The sequence below is a fragment of the Festucalex cinctus genome, chromosome 6 (assembly GCF_051991245.1).
Source record: "Festucalex cinctus isolate MCC-2025b chromosome 6, RoL_Fcin_1.0, whole genome shotgun sequence".
Lineage (NCBI taxonomy): Eukaryota > Metazoa > Chordata > Actinopteri > Syngnathiformes > Syngnathidae > Festucalex > Festucalex cinctus.
The window spans coordinates 587,241-606,739 of record NC_135416.1 but is presented as its reverse complement, the minus strand read 5'-3'; the positions used below and the strand labels follow the sequence as shown (position 1 = coordinate 606,739).

At 39.7% G+C, this 19,499-nt stretch overlaps 1 protein-coding gene across 2 annotated transcripts; it reads right to left on the bottom strand.

Moving 5' to 3' along the window:
* Positions 1 to 266: 266 nt before the first annotated feature.
* vps54 (VPS54 subunit of GARP complex) lies at positions 267 to 19,152 on the bottom strand. Of its 2 annotated transcripts, none has more exons than XM_077523976.1 (23): positions 18,981 to 19,152; positions 16,795 to 16,958; positions 14,694 to 14,935; positions 12,328 to 12,415; positions 12,206 to 12,240; positions 11,394 to 11,531; positions 10,675 to 11,060; positions 9,352 to 9,478; positions 7,905 to 8,012; positions 7,762 to 7,817; positions 7,590 to 7,686; positions 7,131 to 7,366; positions 6,065 to 6,200; positions 5,442 to 5,623; positions 5,258 to 5,370; positions 4,121 to 4,184; positions 3,940 to 4,045; positions 2,975 to 3,062; positions 2,766 to 2,887; positions 2,612 to 2,692; positions 2,229 to 2,336; positions 2,031 to 2,125; positions 267 to 1,014 (listed from the first exon to the last, which is right to left on the bottom strand). In XM_077523976.1, the coding sequence occupies exons 2-23, from the start codon at positions 16,946 to 16,948 to the stop codon at positions 909 to 911; spliced, it is 2,868 nt and encodes a 955-aa protein (XP_077380102.1). In that variant the 5' UTR covers positions 16,949 to 16,958; positions 18,981 to 19,152; the 3' UTR covers positions 267 to 908. The 2 variants fall into 2 exon arrangements, with proteins under 2 accessions (XP_077380102.1, XP_077380101.1); XM_077523975.1 differs by having other exon boundaries at positions 12,206 to 12,243; positions 18,981 to 19,151.
* Between the last annotated feature and the right edge of the window lie 347 nt (positions 19,153 to 19,499).

The window sequence follows — 19,499 nt, the reverse complement described above, 5'->3', positions numbered from 1 at the left end:
TGGAATCAGCCATCTTTGTTGTTTACTGTTTACTTCGCCATGAGCGCTTTGTGGTCGGAAGTGGGATTTTTCAGATTTCCTGGTTTCCTCAAACGCAGCATTATATCACGAATCTATCGGTACTTGCGACACCTTGTGGCTGTTTCACGATCAGGAAGTACTGTAGAAATGAATGGACAACCACAGACGTCACCACTTGGCGGCGTTACTTTTTGGTTTTCCCCCTCATATAGCAAATGACGTCACACAAGAAGCACTCACAAAAGGCAGCTCCTTCTTTCGAGTTTATTTCGCATCAACTTGGAAGCTTTCAAGAAACATTTCACACAATGTTGCTTACAAATTCGCACACAATCACTCACACAATCTGACAGACACACAACTTGTCTCTGTCCAACGCGCACCTGCACGAGCCTCCATCGATCAATCTCACCCAATCGCGGTCGTGTACAGGCACATTGATGTCGTCTGATGATTCAATAAAGTTTTGAGAGGAAAAAAAAAAATCATCGTCAAATTGTGAAAAGAACATCCCAATTTTCCTGAGTTGCACTTAAGGAATTCGGAAACGTCAGTTTGGTCCACAGCTTCTTGATCACGTGAGCGAGAGAGAAGACAAATAAATCAGCTTCCTGTGTTGTCATGACAACAGTCGGAAAAAGCATTTTGTTTGTTCGTGTCACATGGTCCAAGCGGGTAGCTAGCTCGCTAGTTGCGACGTCGTCGTGCCAATGAGGACAAAAAATGATTATTTTTTTTTGGACTCATTCTTTGTCATGGTGGCACGAGTGTTGCAAAAGTGACACTTTTTGACGAGACGAATTCACGATTTTCAAGAACGTCCCGGCCGAGCGCTCAGGCGGCTTTTCGTCCGCCATCTTGTACGTGTCATCGTTGTGGTGGTGGGGTCACCTCTTTTGTTCCCAGATGTCGGCCATGTTGAGGTCCAACGTGTGGAGGTTGTTGAGGGCCTGCACGTTCTCCGTGTAGAAGGTGACGTCCACCACCACCAGCCTGGAAACACGACTGCACTCTCACACGCAGGCAACCATTTTGGAATACATAAAAGTCACCCCAACAATCGCTTGGATACACTTTTTTTTTTTTTTTTAAATAAAAAATAATTAAATGTAGACTGTTGGGGGGGGGGGGGGGTTATAAACCACAAATCAGACTAAAAAAAATAAAAATAAACATTTAGATTTCCATCCATTAATTCCCAAACAGCTTATTATTTCAATATCAATAAATGTTGAAGTCTCAACTCATAATGCACAAACTATTCCATAACTAAGTTTAGAGTTTTTTTTTTGTTTTGTTTTGGGGGGTTTTTCTGGCTAAAATTATTTTTTTTTGCTAGAAAAATATTTTTTTTTTACCTTCTGACAAACTATTTCATTCCATACATTCTATAATTATGCTCATAATTATTCTTAAAAAGATTACAGAAAAATATTTGTTGTACTTTGCTTACAAACTTTCATTTCATACATTCTATAATTCATAATAATCACTCTTAAAAATGATTTTTTTTTAAATTTTCTTTTACCTTGCTCACAAATTATTTCATTCCGTATATTTGCTAATTATGTTCATATTTTTTCTTTAAAAAAAAATCCAGAATTTTTTTTTTTATCTTGCTGACAAACTATTTCATTGCATACATTCTGTAATTATGTTCATAATTCAAAAATGTTTTGTTTTTTTACCTTGCTGACAAACTTTCATTCCATACATTGTATAATTATGTTCATAACTATTCTTAAAAAATGATTTTTTTCCCAGAGAAAAATCTATATTTTTTGTTTACCTTGCTGACAAACAATTTCATTCCATGCATTCTATAATTATGTTGATAATAATGATTGTTAAAACAGCAAAATGTTTGTGGGTGTTGTGGAACGAATTGTTCATTTGAGAAGTGAACTCTTAAGTCAAAGCGCTGCAACAGCTGACTGCGCTTTTTGTTAACGAGCTCATCTGCGTTGGCGGCCATCTTGGGGGTGCGTGCGAGCGAGCGAGCGCGTTACCCGTGCTGCGGCCCGCCGTCGTTGACCACGCCCAGTCGAGCCAGCTGCCGCTTCAGGTTCATCTTCAAGCTGCCGTTGATGCGGACAAACAGCATCTGCGAGCGCACGAACGCGTCAGCCGATTGGCCGGCCGGCAGGAGGAGCAAACAGGAAGCGGCGGCGGCGGCGGCGGCGGCGACGACGACGACGACGACGTACCTGCGTCTGCTCGGCGGGCAGCAGGTCGTTGATGGCCTCGTGCATCTTCACCATCTGCTTGCACACGTGGCGGAAACACGACGACGGCATCGGCGCCTTCACCTCGTACTGCAAAAAAACAACAAGAAAAATCATTTTCATTATTTTGTACCAAAAAATAAATAATCGTTTCAATAATTATGGGCACCCCAAACGTGGTTCTGGTGGAATTTGGAGACTTTTGTTTTTTTTCCTTTTTAAATCAACCTACTTTTAAAGTGCACTTAATAAGTTCTACTGGCAAGATTTAGTTGAGCAAGATGGAGCAGAAGAAGAAGAAAAATGAGAAGGGAAAAGAAGGAGGAAGGAAGTCAGTCAGTCTGTATGCGTCCGCGTGCGTGCACCTTGTTGAGAACCTTGTCAAAGACGGCGTCCATGATGGCCACCAGCTTGGCCCAGATCTCCGACACGTGCTCGCTGTAGTCCTGACAAAGGCGCACATGCGTCAGCGTCGTCAACAAACGCATCCGACGGCGGGCGGCTCACGTGCTCGTTCACCTTGTTGATGTGGTCAAAATGTCGGAGGACGGCGAAATGTTTGGGCTGCAGTTTGCTCTCAAAATGGCGGCGGATGACGGGAATGTAGAACATCACCAGCTGCAGGCAGCGCGACGCTAACGCTAACAAACAAACAAGCAAGCAAGCAAGCAAATGTGGCGAAAGGACCACGTTTGTGGCCGGGCGGACGCGCGTGGTCGGATGCTCACCCAGGTTCTTGGTGGTGATGGTCTTGAGGCCGACCACCTGCAGCGCGCCTGCGCCCAGGACCAGCTGGCAACTGCGAGAGTTGAAGTGCTGAAACGCATCACAAACGCAATTTACAGTCAATTAACACCGCAAACAACATTTGTTGCATGATACGTTTCATTTGTCGACCGTATGCTCGATTGATTGGGTGAGTTTTTTGCTTTTCATTTCCCTTTGCTTATTAAAAAAAAAAAAAAAAAAAGATTACTTCAAATTGACAGTGCAAGTTGGGTCGTTAATAAATTCATATATATTAAAAAACTAACATTTTAAAAAGCCACTGACATGCACGACTGGTCCTCATTTATTCTTATTACATATTTCCCACAATAATCACATCATGTTTAGTGTTGTCACCATCGATTAGTTTTAGAATCGATTCACTTCATAAATATACATTAAAACATTTAAATAAAAAAAAAAAAGCCACTGACATGCGCATCTATTCTCATTAGATATTTTCCACAATAATTACGTCACGTTCAGTGCTGTCACCATCGATTAGTTTAGAATCAATTAATCTATCGATTTAATCAATTAATTGAAAAATCATTTTCATTTTGTATTCAAGTGTCTAACAAATGCATTTTTCCCTGACTATTGTCTATTAACCAGTGATTGGTGTTTATTTTGTACCGATTAGAAAAAAGGTGGATTGATCGATTCGGTCATTTTTTCCCCACACTAAAAAAAATGATGTTCATAAATGTCTTATTTTTCATCAAGGACTACAGAAATTAGTAAGAAAAATAATAAAAAAAAATACTGTTGATATGCTGAAATGATCAAATTGATAACTTGTCGATTAATTGCTGAATTTTGACAGCTCTATTTCCATTAGCCAGCCAACTAGTCAAGTTGTCAAGAAAAAGGTCAACTTGCGCCATTTTGAAAGTAAAAGGGCGTCACGAGAAAGGAGCGCGACCTTGAGGAGGTCAGCCAGCCGCGTCAACACGTCGGTGGCGACGGCCGGGATGTCGTTGACGCACTGGCAGTATTCCAGAAAGATCCGGATGAGAAGCAGCACCGTCCTGAAGACACAAGAAGAGCCAGCTCCAGTGGGCGGGGCATGCGGGAGGGGGGCGGGGTCACGCCAGCGCACCTACCCCACCACGGCGTATTTGCGACCCTCCACCAGCAGGACGTCGCTCGGCTTCCTGTCGTCCGGACCTGACGTGCAACGGAACGGAACCGAAACGGACCCGAAACGGAACAGCGTTACAAAACGCGATTGGGCGAACGAAATCAGTTACAAGAACAATCATTTATTATTATTATTATTTCATTCATTATTACATTTCATAAACCATTTCATTCATTTAATAATAATATTTAATTTATAAAATTTATAATAATGTTTCAGATATTTGTGGAACTAGATCATTTATAACATTTATTTATTTATTATTTAATTTAAGAAACAATATGACACAATACCAATAATAATAAAAATAATATAAATTTAAACAATTTAGTTTAATAATACTTAATTTATCATAAAAATTTATAATACAGTTTCTGATATTTATGGAACTAGATCATTAATAAAAATTATTTATTTAATTCATTATTCAATTTAATGAACAATATTACACAATATAAATCTAATTTTAAACAATTTAATTAGTTTAATAATAATAATATTTAATTTATTTAATTCATAATAAAAATTTATAATAACATTTCCGATATTTGTGGAACTAGATCATTTATAATAATTTATTATTTAATTCATTATTCAATTCAATAAACAATATTACACAATATAAATAATATAAATGTAAAAAAATTGAATTAATTTAATAATAATATTTCATTTATTTAATGTATAATAAAAATTTACAACATTTGATATTTGTGGAATTCGATCATTTATAATAATTATTTATTTATTATTTATTTCATTAGTCAATTTAATAAACAATAATACACAAAATAAATATAAATTTAAACAATTGAATTAAGTTAATAATATTAAATTTTTCATAAAAATGTATAATAACGTTTCCGATATTTGGCAGAATAAAATTTTAATAACTTATCAACTAGTCGATTAATATTAAAAAAATTAAAATAAGAAATATATGTGCATTTGCACTGTCACTACCGAATATTTTTAGACTCAATCAATTTTGCATTAACATTGACAGGCACAATAATTGACAGTTTTACAATATTTTGTTTGGGCATTATTACAAGAGAGAAAATTTGACCAAAATAAGAATAATAATGACGATGTGTACCTGCCGCTTTTCTGGGCGCGAGCGCGATGGTGCCGTCCGCCATAGAGTCCACCAGTTCCTGAAACTCGGCGGGAACGTCCGCCTGCTTCCAGCGCTCGTTATCCAACAGGAGACTGCGGGCACGCCGCGAGGATAAACGGTCACGTTTGGCGTCATCGTCGCCGCCGCCAACGCCGTCGCTCACCTGAGTTTGGTCTTGCGCTCCTCGTGGAAGCGGTGGACGAAGCGGTCGGCCTGACTCTGCAGCGCCCCCCGCAGGGACACGCTGCGCCGGCCGCACAGCTCCTCCGTGACGCGGGCGAACGACTCCACCGCCACCGACAGCTCCACGAACTCCGACGAGCTGACGCGCTCCAGCGAGCCGTCCTAAAAGCGCCACGGACGGACGGACGGATCCATACATGACTTCCACTTTTGGCTTTCACATTAGACTGATGCTTTTTTTTTTTTTTTTTTTTAGCTCTTAATGTGAAACCAAAAATGCACTGAGCTGTCACCAGGGTCTTACAAATGCAATTATGCCATCTAGTGGCAGAAAAATGACCTCAACGCAAATCAATATCACAGTTTCTTATTTTAACTCAATTTGATGAATTATTATGAAATTCATATCACTGACTACATGATGCAGACATACTTCTATTAGCTTACCATTTTTATGACAAGAATATGAAAATTTGTTATTGTACAATTAGAGCAGGTATAAAGTTGGCAATTAATCGTGAGTGAACTAATTGAAGTCATGCAATTAAAAAAAAAAATGTAATCGTGTCTGTTTTTGAAAGAAAAACTCATTTGTTTTGTTACCTTTGCTCTGGCGACGAGAATCTTGACGCAGCGGTCGTGGCTGACGTCGGATGCGGCGTGCAGAAGCTCTTGGATGTTGTTGAGGACGCCGTCCAGCTCCAAGTCGGACGGCATCATGTCGCTGGCGGGGTTGCACCTGATCCATCAGGTCCGGCAACAAAAACAAGATCAGAGGGGTTTGTTTTTTTTGGAAGCCATTTTGTCAACACTTTTCATTCAGTTTATGATTTATGGCAGTTCAGTTTTTGTTCAACAGTGCCAGATTGTTGAGAAAATATGAATGCGAATTGAATTTAAAAAATGAAATTTCCCAACAGTGGCCTGAAGATGCAAGAAACCGGTTGCTATGGCGATGATATGTTTGTTTGTTTTTTTTTGCTCTAATTTTCATGTTGCTGTGATAAAAGTGACAATCCATTTTCATCCATTTCTTTAACCGTTTATCCTCACGACCATACGGAAGACGATTAAAAAAAAAAAGAAGTTGGCAGGTTTCTCACTTTAATCTCAGAATTCTGATCTAAAAGTGAGAATTTTGATATTAAGGTCAGAATTCTTTACTATAAGATATCTGACTTCTAATAAAGTCAGAATTCTGAAATTAAAGTCAGAATTCTCTTTTTTTTCTCACTTTAAAAAGTGAGAATTCTGACTTTATTCTCAGAATTTTCACTGTTTAAGTCAAAATTCTGAGATTAAAGTCAGAATTCTTGAAATTTCAGAATTCTGACTTTATTCTCGGAATTCTGCGATTGAAGTCAGAACACTCTTTAATCTCAGAATTTTGAATTTCAGCTCACTTGAAATTCAGAATTACATTTTTTTTTCTCACTTCAGAATTCTGAGATTAAAGTCAGAATTCTTGAAATTTCAGAATTGTGACTTTAAAGTGAGAATTTTCCCCCCCTCGCTTCACTAATCCTCTTCTGATTCATAAAAAAAACAAAAGATGTTTCATGTTCTATATGATACATAAGAGTGAAGATGAAGTGGACCCTGTTGTCACGTCATGTCAATCAAGAAGTCGAAAGGCGGCAACCCGAGTGCCATTTTGCGTACGACCTACATGACGTTGGGTTCTCCTGCGGACGTCGAGCCGGCGCCCGCCGTCCCCGCCGACGCGTCTCTGTCTTGATGGGCGTCGCTGATGAACGGGCCGTCGTGCGTCAGGTAGGCCAACTCGGCCACGTCGTCGCGGGCGACGGCCGCCTGCCGGGGCGGCTGCGACGTCTCCCCACAGGACGTCTTCCGGTTGGACTCCAGAACCTCCAAGACCACCGAGCGGATCACGCCCAGAGTGGCCTGGCAGAAGACAACAACGCAAATTCGAAATTCGCCGTCACCCCCCACAAAAAAAGATTCCCCCATCCCATTTGTACTCCTCGCACAACAATGGCCGACTCATATGAGGAAAAATGCTCATTTCACCATGGCAACAAAATGTAAAACATATGTTCGTAATTCTTCGTGCTATTCTGATGAAAAGGTGCCGCGGAAACGTATGAAAGCAAAAGTGGCGACTGACCTTCATCCTGTGGAGGAAAAGCAGGAAGCGCTCAAAGACGTCCTTGAGGAGCTCAAACCAGTGAGGGAAGGTCATCAGACGCATCTGCTCCGCCAACCTGGAGGCAGAGGACACGCCCACCGGTGACGTCATCATCGAGCCCCGCCCGCCCCGCCCCGCCCGCCACACTTACTTGGTGACGACTTCCGCGTCGATCTCGTCGATGGACACGAGTCGCTCGGCGACGCACTGTTCAGACACAAACACGCTTGCTGTTGCCACGACGACGACAAGAAAAAAGGCCGGGGGGGGGGGGGGGGGGGGGGTGTCACACACCTGGGACACGACGGCCTTGGCCGCCGCCATCATCTCGTCGCCGTAAATGTCCAAAAAGTCCAACTTGCGCTGGCGCAGCAGGCCGAACACCAGCGACTGAAGACGCTCCTGAAACGCGCCCACAAAATCAAAATGGCGTCAGGATGGAATCAGCAAGACAAACAACACAGACAGAAGCAATCGACGGCACAGTGATCGTCACGATCAGCTGTAAAATAAAATAGAAAGAAATATGCCACAGTTTTGTGAAATGAGCGAAACAGTTCCAGCTCGAATGCTTTGAATTGGTAAAATAAAAGAAATGTAAAAAAAAATGTGGAAATTAGAGATAATTAATTAATTTGAAATGGTGAAAATTTTTGTGCTAGTGACAAAGTAACAAGTTGGCACAATTTCAATCTGTCCAAAAATTATATTCGACAAAAAAAAAGAAATCTTAATGACAAGCTTTTATTTTGAAATTTGGGAGAAAACACTTTTATTAAGTTGGAAGCCGGCACAATTTCAATCTGTCTTAAAATATAGAAATTAGACACAAAAAAAATAATTGGCTTTTATTTTGAAATTTGGGGGAAAACATGTTCATTAAGTTGGCACAATTTCAATATATCCAAAAAATATAGAAATTAGAAAAAAAAAAATCTTAATTACAGGCTTTTATTTTGAAATTTTGATGGAAACACTGGTTCATTAAGTTGGAAGTTGGCACATTTCATTCTGTCCAAAAATATAAAAATTAGATACATAATAATAATAATAGGCTTTTATTTTGAAATTTGGGGGAAAACACTGGTTCATTGAGTTGGAAGTTGGCACAATTTCAATATATCCCAAAAATAGATATTAGAAAAAAAATATCTTACAGTACACGTATTCTTTACAGTAAAAAGTTGAAACAACTTGGCAGCAACGACGTCCTCTTTAGATTCACATTATTGATCGTCATACAAGCAATCAAATCATTTTTAAAATTATTTTTCAACTTCCCCTTTACATAATTCAATTCAATAACTGAGATCTGTTGTAAACAAGTAACATTTGATCCCGAAAATTTTGCACACATTTCACCTTAAATCAGCTTTGTGTTGATTTCAATTCACGGTGTGATCAAGAGCCAAAATGTTGATTGATTGATTGATTGATTGAGCCATTGGCGCACATGCGAGTCGGCACGAGCGTGTGCGTGACCCACCTTCTGAGAGGCGGAGTTTGCCGCGTACACCTGCGATTAGCACACAAACATCGTCAGCGTGCGACACGCCGGCGACTCGGACGCGCGACAACCGCACGATACGATACGTATCGCGATACGTATCCCGATATCGTACATGACTTGACATGCAGTTTGCATTAGAACAGCCGTATGTTAAATGTAAACGTTGTGTTTATTACGCGAGGAGTTGACGTGTAGCGCGACCCCATTTCCCAAAACCAAAAGCTGGCCGACCTTCTCCAGGAGCTGCGCGTCGTCCCGCAGGCTGCGGTTGAGCTCGCTGCGGGCGTACATGCTGAAGTCCTCCACCATCATCTTGTCAATCAGCTTCTCCAGCTCGCACAGCTGCGAGCCCAGATGTCTGCGCATACACACACAAACAAAAGGCGCCATTTTGCTTGCGGAGCATTAGCAACTAGCAAGAATATAGCGAATGTAATTCTGTTGTCCTTTACGTTGTTTAATGACACCGCAATTGGAGTTAACTTTAAAAGTAAATACACAACGTTAAGAATTAGATCCACTGCATAAGTACATACAAAACATGCTTTGTTTTTAAAACATCGCTAGCATAGGGCTAACAGGAAGTTAGCAAATGCTAGCAGGAGGTTAGCATGGACTTCGGGAGTGTTTTTCCTTCAAATAACGAATATCCACACACAAATGTGGGGATGAGATAACACGACGCAAAGGAACACATTCTTCCCAATGTGTGAAAAACGAGTTATTTTCATAGATTTTTTATTTTTTTTTTGGTCTTACCACACATTTACACACGAAAAGGCAGGAAATAAAATTAGGGGTGGGAACCTCTGCCAACCTCACGATACGATACGATACAAGGCTAATGATAACGATTATCCCACGATATAACGATACAGCGATTATCGATATATTGCTCAGGTAATAAACCCACAATAATCTATGATGCAACTAATCATAAAATAATAATAATAAATAAAAATAAAATAATAATATAAAAAAATAAAAAAATATATGATAAATATTAAAACGAAATTTAATTAAAAAATAATTCATAAAATATAAATACACACGTATATATGTAATAAATAATAATTATAATAACAACAACAATATTAATAAACTAAGCTCATGAGTCTTCTTCACCAAAAGAATTCCATCCTTTTCCCCGCCACTCTTATGATGTGCTCCCCCTAATGGCCCGCCAAGTAATTGCTGAATAAGTCAAAACAATGGAGCCATTTTAGTGGCTGTATATTAACTGCAGATATTGTGATAGTTGTGTAAGCGTATCGATAATCTATCGGGAAACAAAGCGTCACGATATCAATATATCATCACACTCCTAAATACAATCCCTGAGGTCCCAGGTTAGCCTAGTAAGTCCCAAGACTTGTGAAAACGGTAATTGTTTTTTTTTTTTTCTGCCAATAATCGGTATTTGCTTACAAAAAAAAAAAAAAAAAAAAAGTATATCGGTCGGGCCCTACTATCTCCTAAAGTTTCCCCTGAGCCACAGTTGCGACACCCCTGGTGTAAAAAAAAAAAGAAGACGCCGCCAACCGACGCTGTCACCTGAAGCTGTGGATGCCTTGCAGCTCCTGCTGCAGGACCTCCTTGGTGGTGGCGATGAGCTCCAGCGCGCCCACAAACTCGCAGGTGGAGAGCAGCAGCTGCACGGTGGGCTGCGTCTGGTGCACGGCCGCCATCAGCTTCAGCTTGCCGTGCAGCCGCACGCAGTTGCCGCGCGCCAGGGCGGCGCGCAGGGCCGCCAGGGGGCCCCGGCACATCACGCGGTCCATGGCGGCCGTGCGGCGCCGCAGCAGCGCCACCGCCTCCTGCGTCTCGCGCAGGCGCTCGCGCAGCTCGCGCTGCGACGACATGGCGTGGAAGAAGGCGTCCGAGCGCAGCGAGATCTGCCGCGCGATGCTCACCTCCACCACGTCCAGGTAGTGGCTCAACTGCAAACAAACGAAGATGGCGCTCGGTAAAAAAGTTGGTGCTGGATTCACTCTGCTTCTGTATGTCCAAAAAATATAGAAATTCGACAAAAAAAAGAACGAAAAAAATAATATCTTAATTACAGGCTTTCATTTTGAAATTTTGAGGAAAACACTGGTTCATTCAGTTGGATGTTGGCACAATTTCAATCTGTCCAAAAAATACAGAAATTAGACAAAAAGATGGCTGGATTTGGCTGCTTAATTCATATTCCCCCAAATGAGAATGTCACATTGATTTATTGCCAAGAAGCGTTTAATGAAGGTTGACTTCCGCTTTAACGAGCGTGGTACCTTCTCTTGCAGCAGTTTGGAGGACGCCACGTCACGGCTGCTGCGTCCGCCGCCACCGCCGCTGCTGAAGTGCGACCACGGCAGGACCGCGTTGAAGGTCGACGGCTCCTCCAGGGCGAAGTCAGGCTTCAGGAACATCTGGGGGAAAAAAATATAATACATTTAAAGGGACAGTGTGTATTATTTAGCACCATCTAGTGGTTAAATTCATTTTCAACACTATTTTAATAAGCAAAAAAAAAAATGTTTAATGTACATTATTGTTTTATGTAATAAAGCCTAGTCATCGTTAATATTACATCGGTCACGCTGCGCCTTACAGGAGGTTGACATGTTTTTCCACCATCTTTCTGCTACGAACACCCAAAAGAGAAGAATTCACGGGCGTAATCAGCCTCTGGTGGTAGTTGCAGATCACGTTGGACCCAACTGGCCGACCGCCGCTTACCTTACGCAGCTGCGTCCGCCATTGAGTCCCGTGATTCGGGTTCCAGCAGCGTGTCTCACAATTGTGCTCATGCTAGTTTTTGATAGCTTACTATTGTTAGCCACTCCACCTAGTCCTCACTAGGCCACTCTTGCTTGCGTCCTCCCTCCAAATGATAATTTGTAGTGATCGGTGGTAGGCTTTTGCATGTGCTTCAAAAATTGTTGTATTCTATTATTTCACCGCGAGATGGCACTAAATTCTCCACACTGTAGCTTTAAAATAGAACCTATTTATAAGTTTTTTGGGAGCAAATGGGTTAAAAGACAAGCTAACAAGCTAACAGGACAGTAGACAGGAAGCTGAAGAAGTCCAAACTTGTTACCTTGGGAACTTGGTCTAGCTCTGCTCTTGACTTTTCTACTAGAACCAAAAGAAAAAAAAAAGAAAAAATCGTTAATCACATGACCAACAACAAGGCGAGGGCTTCAGCGGGTCAAGTGGAACCTTGGTTGGTGCTGATGCTGGAGATGGCGTCCACAATGTCATCTTTGATCGGACAAAGAGTCTTACATCGCTGGTGGATTCTCTCCCTCTGGAAACGACAACAACAACAACAAAAAACTTGTCGTTGACTTTCTTCTCCAATTTTACTTGTTTACCAAAATGGACTTGACTTAATAAAAACTGGACTAAAATCTATGAAGACAAACGAGACGAAAATTACATGATTTTGTCAAAATCTTTCATCAAAAAGATTGTATGTGAACTAGTTTTAGATCCGAAATGTTCAAATAATCTGCTGACAACCCCCCCCCCCCCCCCCCCCCCCAAAAAAAAAAAACAAATGTGTCTTTGGTACACGTAATACATTTAAAGGGACAGTGTGTATTTTTTAGCACCATCTAGTGGTTAAATTCATTTTCAACACACTATTTTAATAAGCAAAAAAAAATGTTCAATGTACATTATTTTTTTATGTAATAAAGCCTAGTCATCATTAATATTAAAATTAATTAAAATTAAAATATTCAAATAATCTGCTGACAAAAAAAAACAAAAAACCCATAGTGGTAAAATGGTTGGCCTGACTAAAACGTCGACAGTTTTTGTTGACTAAAACTAGACAAATAAAATGATGTTTTCTTGGACTAAAATAAAGACGAAAATGCTCCATTTATAGTCGACATAAAATAGACTAAATAAAAACGGGATGAGGTTGACTAACTATTATAAAAACTAACAAGCATGATTAAAACTGATGAAATTTCAAAATGGTGGCTAAAATGAACACTAGTGTCAACATTAGCTGACGAGGCTCATCGCGTGATTTCTCTTAAAATAACATCACACAAGAGAATTGTTGGTTAAAAACAAACAAACCTGTCTTCAGATAAAAGATAAAAAGAAAACAATCAAACAAAAAGAAAAGAAGGGTTTGGTGGACCTGCTGCGTGACTCACAGCAACCAGAAGATCCACTTTTCTCACGACAGGACAGCAGTGTTCATTTTGTCTCTCATTTTTGAAATTTAGTCTCAATTTTACTCCAATTTCATCATTCATTTTATCACAGTTAGTCAACCTCAACCCATTTTTTTTTTACTTTGTCCATTTTTAGTTGACTATAAATCGAGCATTTTAGGCTATTTTTTTTTTTTTTTTTTTTAGACGATTAAAACTTTGTCTAGTTTTAGTCAATATTTTATGTCAGCCGATTATATTGACCCTTTTCGGATGTAAAACTATTTCACATCAAATTTTCTGTCATCTTTTTGATGAAAAACAACTTGACAAGCAATTATGGCACCGTGCTACGAGCTAGCAAGTTAGCTAGCATTAGTTAGCAGTCGCATTAATATCATTGTCGGAACGTTAGAAATGTTTGAAAGCGCAATCGAAGTAAAAATGACGACTTATAGTTTATGGATTCAATTTTAAAGGGATACTTTGACTATTTGGACAATTTTTCAGTTTTTATCAGTTGAGCCATGATTGGTCATTACCTACTTCCTCAGCACATCATCAGTCGACAGCAAGTAGAAAAATGACTTTTTAAAAGGTACTAATTGTACATGAAAAATGATGACGTTACCACATTCATTATAGACAAAATATTCACTTTTTACTGCTGAAAATGGCTCAATGAGTCAAGTATCCCTTTAAGTTATAACTATAATTCACTTTTTTTTTTTTAACCTTTCACCATGAATCCACTCCCTGTCGGTCCCATGTGCTCGTCACATGAGTGTCACAGACGTGACCGATTAGCAGAGACAACATTTTACAAAATCATCTCGAACTAAAACGTCCATAGATTTCAGTCCAGTTTTTATGTAGCGAAGGACATTTTCGACTCGTCTTCATTAGTCTCTCAACTCAACTTTATTTATAAAGCACTTTTAAAACAAGAATTGTTGTGTACATGAAACAGAAATCGGTCAGAATAAGATAAGAAAAACGAGAACAAAGCAAACATTTTAAGTAAATAAAGTTTACATCAGTAAATTATTAATCAATTACTTTTAATAATTAATTACTTAAAGGGATAATTTACTTATTTAGCCATTTTTGGCAGTCAAACGTTAATATTTTGTCTATATTAAATGTGGTATTTTCATTATTTTTCATGTCGAATTAGTATCTTTAAAAACGCATTTTGCAACTTGCAGTCGACTGAAAGTGACATCACGAGGGCTCAGGCAACCAATCACAGCTCAGCTTGTGAATGTCACATGACTAAACCTCGACAACAGGTGAGCCGCGATTGGTCGATTGTGACGTCGCCACATTGCTCAACGGCGGATTTGGATTTTCAATTGCCACGCTTTCATTTCGATGCCCGGCGACGACCGAGGCCTTCATTCATCTCACCTGCGCGCTCTCCCGCAGGTACGCGGCGAAGTGCTCCGGCGAGACGTCGCCGAGGCAGAAGGACGGCATCACCTCCGTCTCGGCGAAATCCACGCCCCACGTCTTGGTGAAGAAGTCCGACTCGCGCTTGGCCAGCCTCGGGTCGTTGAGCGCCGCCGGCAGGTTGACCTTGGAGCTGTAAACCGTCCAGCGGTCGTGCTCCGACACCACCGACGGGCCCTCGCGCAGGCCCCGCCCATCGCCTGCGCCGGCGCGGCGGGGAAATGACATCATCATCATCATCATCATCATCAAAATGCCCGCACCGGAGTCCTTTATTTGCACTCGTGATGCATTCACGTGCAAGGTTATTTTCGTTAACTAAAACTCACGAAAAAAATATTCAACAAACTATTTCTTTAACGAAATAAAATAAAAACAAAAATGCCTTTTAAAAAATTATAACTGAAACTGCTAGTTTACAAAACTAACAAAAATGAACTAATTATGTTAAAATTGTCCTTTGTTTTCATCTTTGGTAATGAATTGAACGCACGAGTCTTTGGGGATGATTTGAAATCGATTTATTTTGATATGAACCGGGATAACAAAAATGTGTCACACAGAAGTGATGTCATCTAGCAGCAGCCAATAGAAAAGCACCAACAATATTGTGCACAATACACTTTTTTTTTTTTTTTTAAGTAAAACCAATACTGAAACTAACTAAAACTAAACTAAGCATTTATTAAAAGAACTAAATAAAAACTAACAGAAGTACCCTAAAAACTAATAAAAGCTCAATTTAAAAAACAAAACTAAATCAAAATTAGCTAAAATGGAAAAATTCCAAAAATTAATGTTCAAGTGTGGTCATGGTTTCTTGTTCGATTCTTTACGTCGGTGATGCATTCAAATAACGTTAAGTCGCCGATGATTAAGGCTTGTATTTTTATGTATATAAATATCTTTTATTTATTTGCATCGTGTCTAAAGTCAGAGCTAATTGCCAAAAATCTTCTTTTAGTATGGGAAAATAATTAAAAACCTTTTTTTCCGATTTCTTGACATATTATGAAAAGGGATGTAACGATATCCAAACATCACGAATCACGATATGACGGTCACGATACAATAATTATGATATTGTGGGGAGGTTGGCGATATAAAAAAAGGTTACATTTAATGTAATAAAAAATTAGCTCATATACCCAACAAAAAAAAAATATTGTGCTTTTATACATTACAGCAATGCATATAAACTACCTATACCTTTTCATCTGACCATTAGCATGGATTTTAAAGATAGAAGGGCCAAAAGATGCCTTGTGAAAATTAAACTGCGCATAAAAAAAAAAAAAAAAAGTAACCGTACAAATGGGAATTAACCAGACATGACAGCGACGACGATATATTGTGGCAGTTTTAATATCACGATATTGTCCGTATCGTTACATCTCTAATTATGAACCAAAACAGCGACTGAAAAAATAGTTATGTAATTTCAGCACTGTCAATTTGAAAGTATAGTTTTTTGAATTTTTCATTTTAGCTAGTTTTGATTTCATTTTGAGAATCATTTTTTAATTTAGTTAGTTTAAATGAGTTTTCATGGTGGTTCTGTTAGTTTTTAGTAGTTTTCGTCATTTAATAAATACTTCGTTTTCGTTTAGTTAGTTTCAGTATTAGTTTTACTTTTTTTTTTAATTACTTGTGCACAATATAAAAAAAACAACAACAAAAAACAAAAAAAAACAGCATGGTATCTAAAGGTGCTTTTCTATTGGCTGCTAAAATAAAATAAAAATTAAAATCACATTTCCAATTATTTCCAAATGCATTAAATTAATGGCCAAAGACAAAAACAAAGGACATTTTTCTATAATTATAGTTAGTTTTAGTTTTGTAAACATAAAATGAAGTTTCAGTTAGTTTATCATTTTTAAAAAGCATTTTCGTTTTGATTTTAACGAAACTGTTGTTTAAAATGTAGTTTTTGTTCGTTTTAGTGAACTAAAATAACCCTGTTCGCAGGACTCGTTTCCGTTGGCGATGCATTCACGTGTCATCATTTTGTTTTGCACAGGCGAGGATGCGACGACGCCATTTTTGTCCTCCTCACCCGTGGGCTCCTTGGGGCACACGTCGGGCAGCGAGCGGGCGGGCCGGCGCCGGGAGGGGGAGGGGCAGGGGGACGGGGGGTCCCGCTCCTTGCGGAAGAGCCCGTCTCGGACGGCGGGGCCGGGCGCCGGCGAGGAGATGGGGCGGGCCGCCATCACCAGCTAGCTGCAAGGAGAGAGAGCGAGAGAGCACTTGAAGTGGCGATGCGTTTGAGTGCCATCGATTGCAACGAACGAAACCGTCGCCACGTGGCTGGGGCAGTGCCACACAAACCCTAAGTTGTCAAATAAGAACAAAGAAGACAATTAAAGGAAAACTTTGTTTTTGTTGAAAAGGATTTTAATGCCATCCTTTGACATCCTGCTTTTTAACGCTACAAAACATATAGGTTCATTTTAATAACGCACGTCATCATTGGCCATAAAGTTCTTTTTTATTGTGAGATAAATGTGATAGTTTGCAAAAACTGAACTGCTTACTGTGCTGTATATTAGGGATGTAACAATATGCTAACATCTCGATACGAAATCACGAGGGGTGTGCCAAAAAATCAATTCATAAAAGAATCGATATTCTCATTTAGGAATCGAATCGATATTAATATCAAAAAATTGATTTTATTTAAATTAAAAATGAAGAAGACGGGGGAAAGGCAGTTGTAGCCCACATGCTGTTTTGGTGGAAAAAGGCACAATACAAAATGAATAAATGTTTCAACAACAACAACAACAAAAAAAGCTGTGCTGCTTTTAATATCATGACATGACAAAGACGATATGTTGTGGCAGTTTTAATATCACAATATTGCCCTTATCGTTACATCCCGACTGTACATATACACAGAGGCGTCGCACTGTTAAACTGGTACGACGGCAAAAAACTCAAATAAAATCAAAACAGTTGATGGCTCGTAACATGAAAACTTGTAAACTCAGGCTCTTGTAGTTCAAGGTCCCACTGTACTTGTCAGATTAAAAAGATAAATAAATAAAAAAAAGCTGACGATGCTCGTCACGTGACTTGCCCTTTGCCAACTGTGGCACTTCATGCCCTCTTCGAGCACACCTGAGACTGCTGAGAAAGCACTTTTTGGACACAAAACACATGAGGGCTGCACAATCCATCGGGGAAAAAAAATATCGATATCGCGATATTGGCCTATGCAATATGCATATCGCAAAGACATGCAATAAGTTTGATATGGAATTTTATACTTTTATCTGAATTTGACCAGTCAGACTGTCGGGTTTACCTGTTTGATTAAACATGACAACAAAGGAGAGAAGACACTCGGTTCTAAGCTCGCGAGGAGAGAGGAGAGTAGCTGACTGATACAATTCACTACTGCACTCTGTGAACAAAAATCCCCTCCTCACCCTCTCTTTTTATTTGGTTTCCACGCCCCTAGTTCCATAGGTGTTCCAACCCTAATAATGCAAAATTCAAATGTGCACTGCCATCTAATAGTTGAACATTATCAAGAGGTAATTCAGAGAGGTACATGTAAAACATGTTAAATATCGTAATAATGTCGATATCGCAATATTCAGCAACTATATCGCATGTTTTTCCAATATCATGCAGCTCTAAAACGCGTACATTCTAATTAAATGCAAGTTTAAAAAAATAATAAAATAAAATTGTGGTCACCTGTCCCTTAATTGTAGTGTTATTTGTCATAGAAACAAAATATCGCACATTGGAGAATGGATTAAAAAGAATAAAAATAGAGTAATTAGAGTATCTTTGTGTAATCAAAAGAATAATTCGCATCAATCAGATTATTTTGGTTATTATCATTTTTATTACATACATGTGAGGAGAACTTGTGCGTTTAACATCGACTTGACGAGCAGCTGTGACAGAAACTCGTATCGTTAGCATTAGCATTAGCTTTAACCTTTAACCATATCATTACCAGCGCAGCCAACCACGCAAATTCCGAGTTTGGGGTCAACACAACGACGAGCGGCGTCCGCGTTTAGTGTGACACCGACACCTTGTTGATGTAACTCGGGCGCCCGAAGCTAATGCTAACGCTACAAGCGGCGTCGGTTCCACGTCCACCGACGCTAACGGCGGGTTAGCCGCTAAGCTAACCAAACAAGCCAGTCAGCAAAACACGCACTCAAACTAAACGTACGAACAAAACAAAACGCGGTTGAGCTTTAGCGCTCCGTCGCCTACCTGTCGTGTGAAGCGAGACAGCAGCGGTGGTTGTCGTTTCTTTCGCCGCTCACCATGACACCAACAAGCGAGCAGCCACCGAGGAGGACACCAGCGGCTGCCAGCACAAGCGATACGCCGACCATCGCGCACTGTGCACTGCTGCTGGTTTGCCAGCGGCGCTTTCTTCTTCTGACGGCGGATCCGGTGGTGGGGTCGCTTTACTGCCGACTGCTGGACAAGCGTGTAACTACACCAGTCACTCGAGAATGTATTTGGGTTTTTGGTATTGTTTTTATTAAATTGCTACGGAAGCATATTGCATTCACTTGAAAAAAAAACTCCTGTTTTTCTGACTATTTTTTTGGGGGGGAGTTTGTTCATTTTTTTCCTCCTATTTTTCAGATTTTTTTTTTTTATGACAGAAAAAAAAAGGTCAGTAAAACAGAAAAAAAAATCAGAGAAACAGAAAAATGAAAAAAAATAAATACTAAAAAAAAAAAACTCCCCAAAAAAAGTCAGAAAAACACACACAGCCAG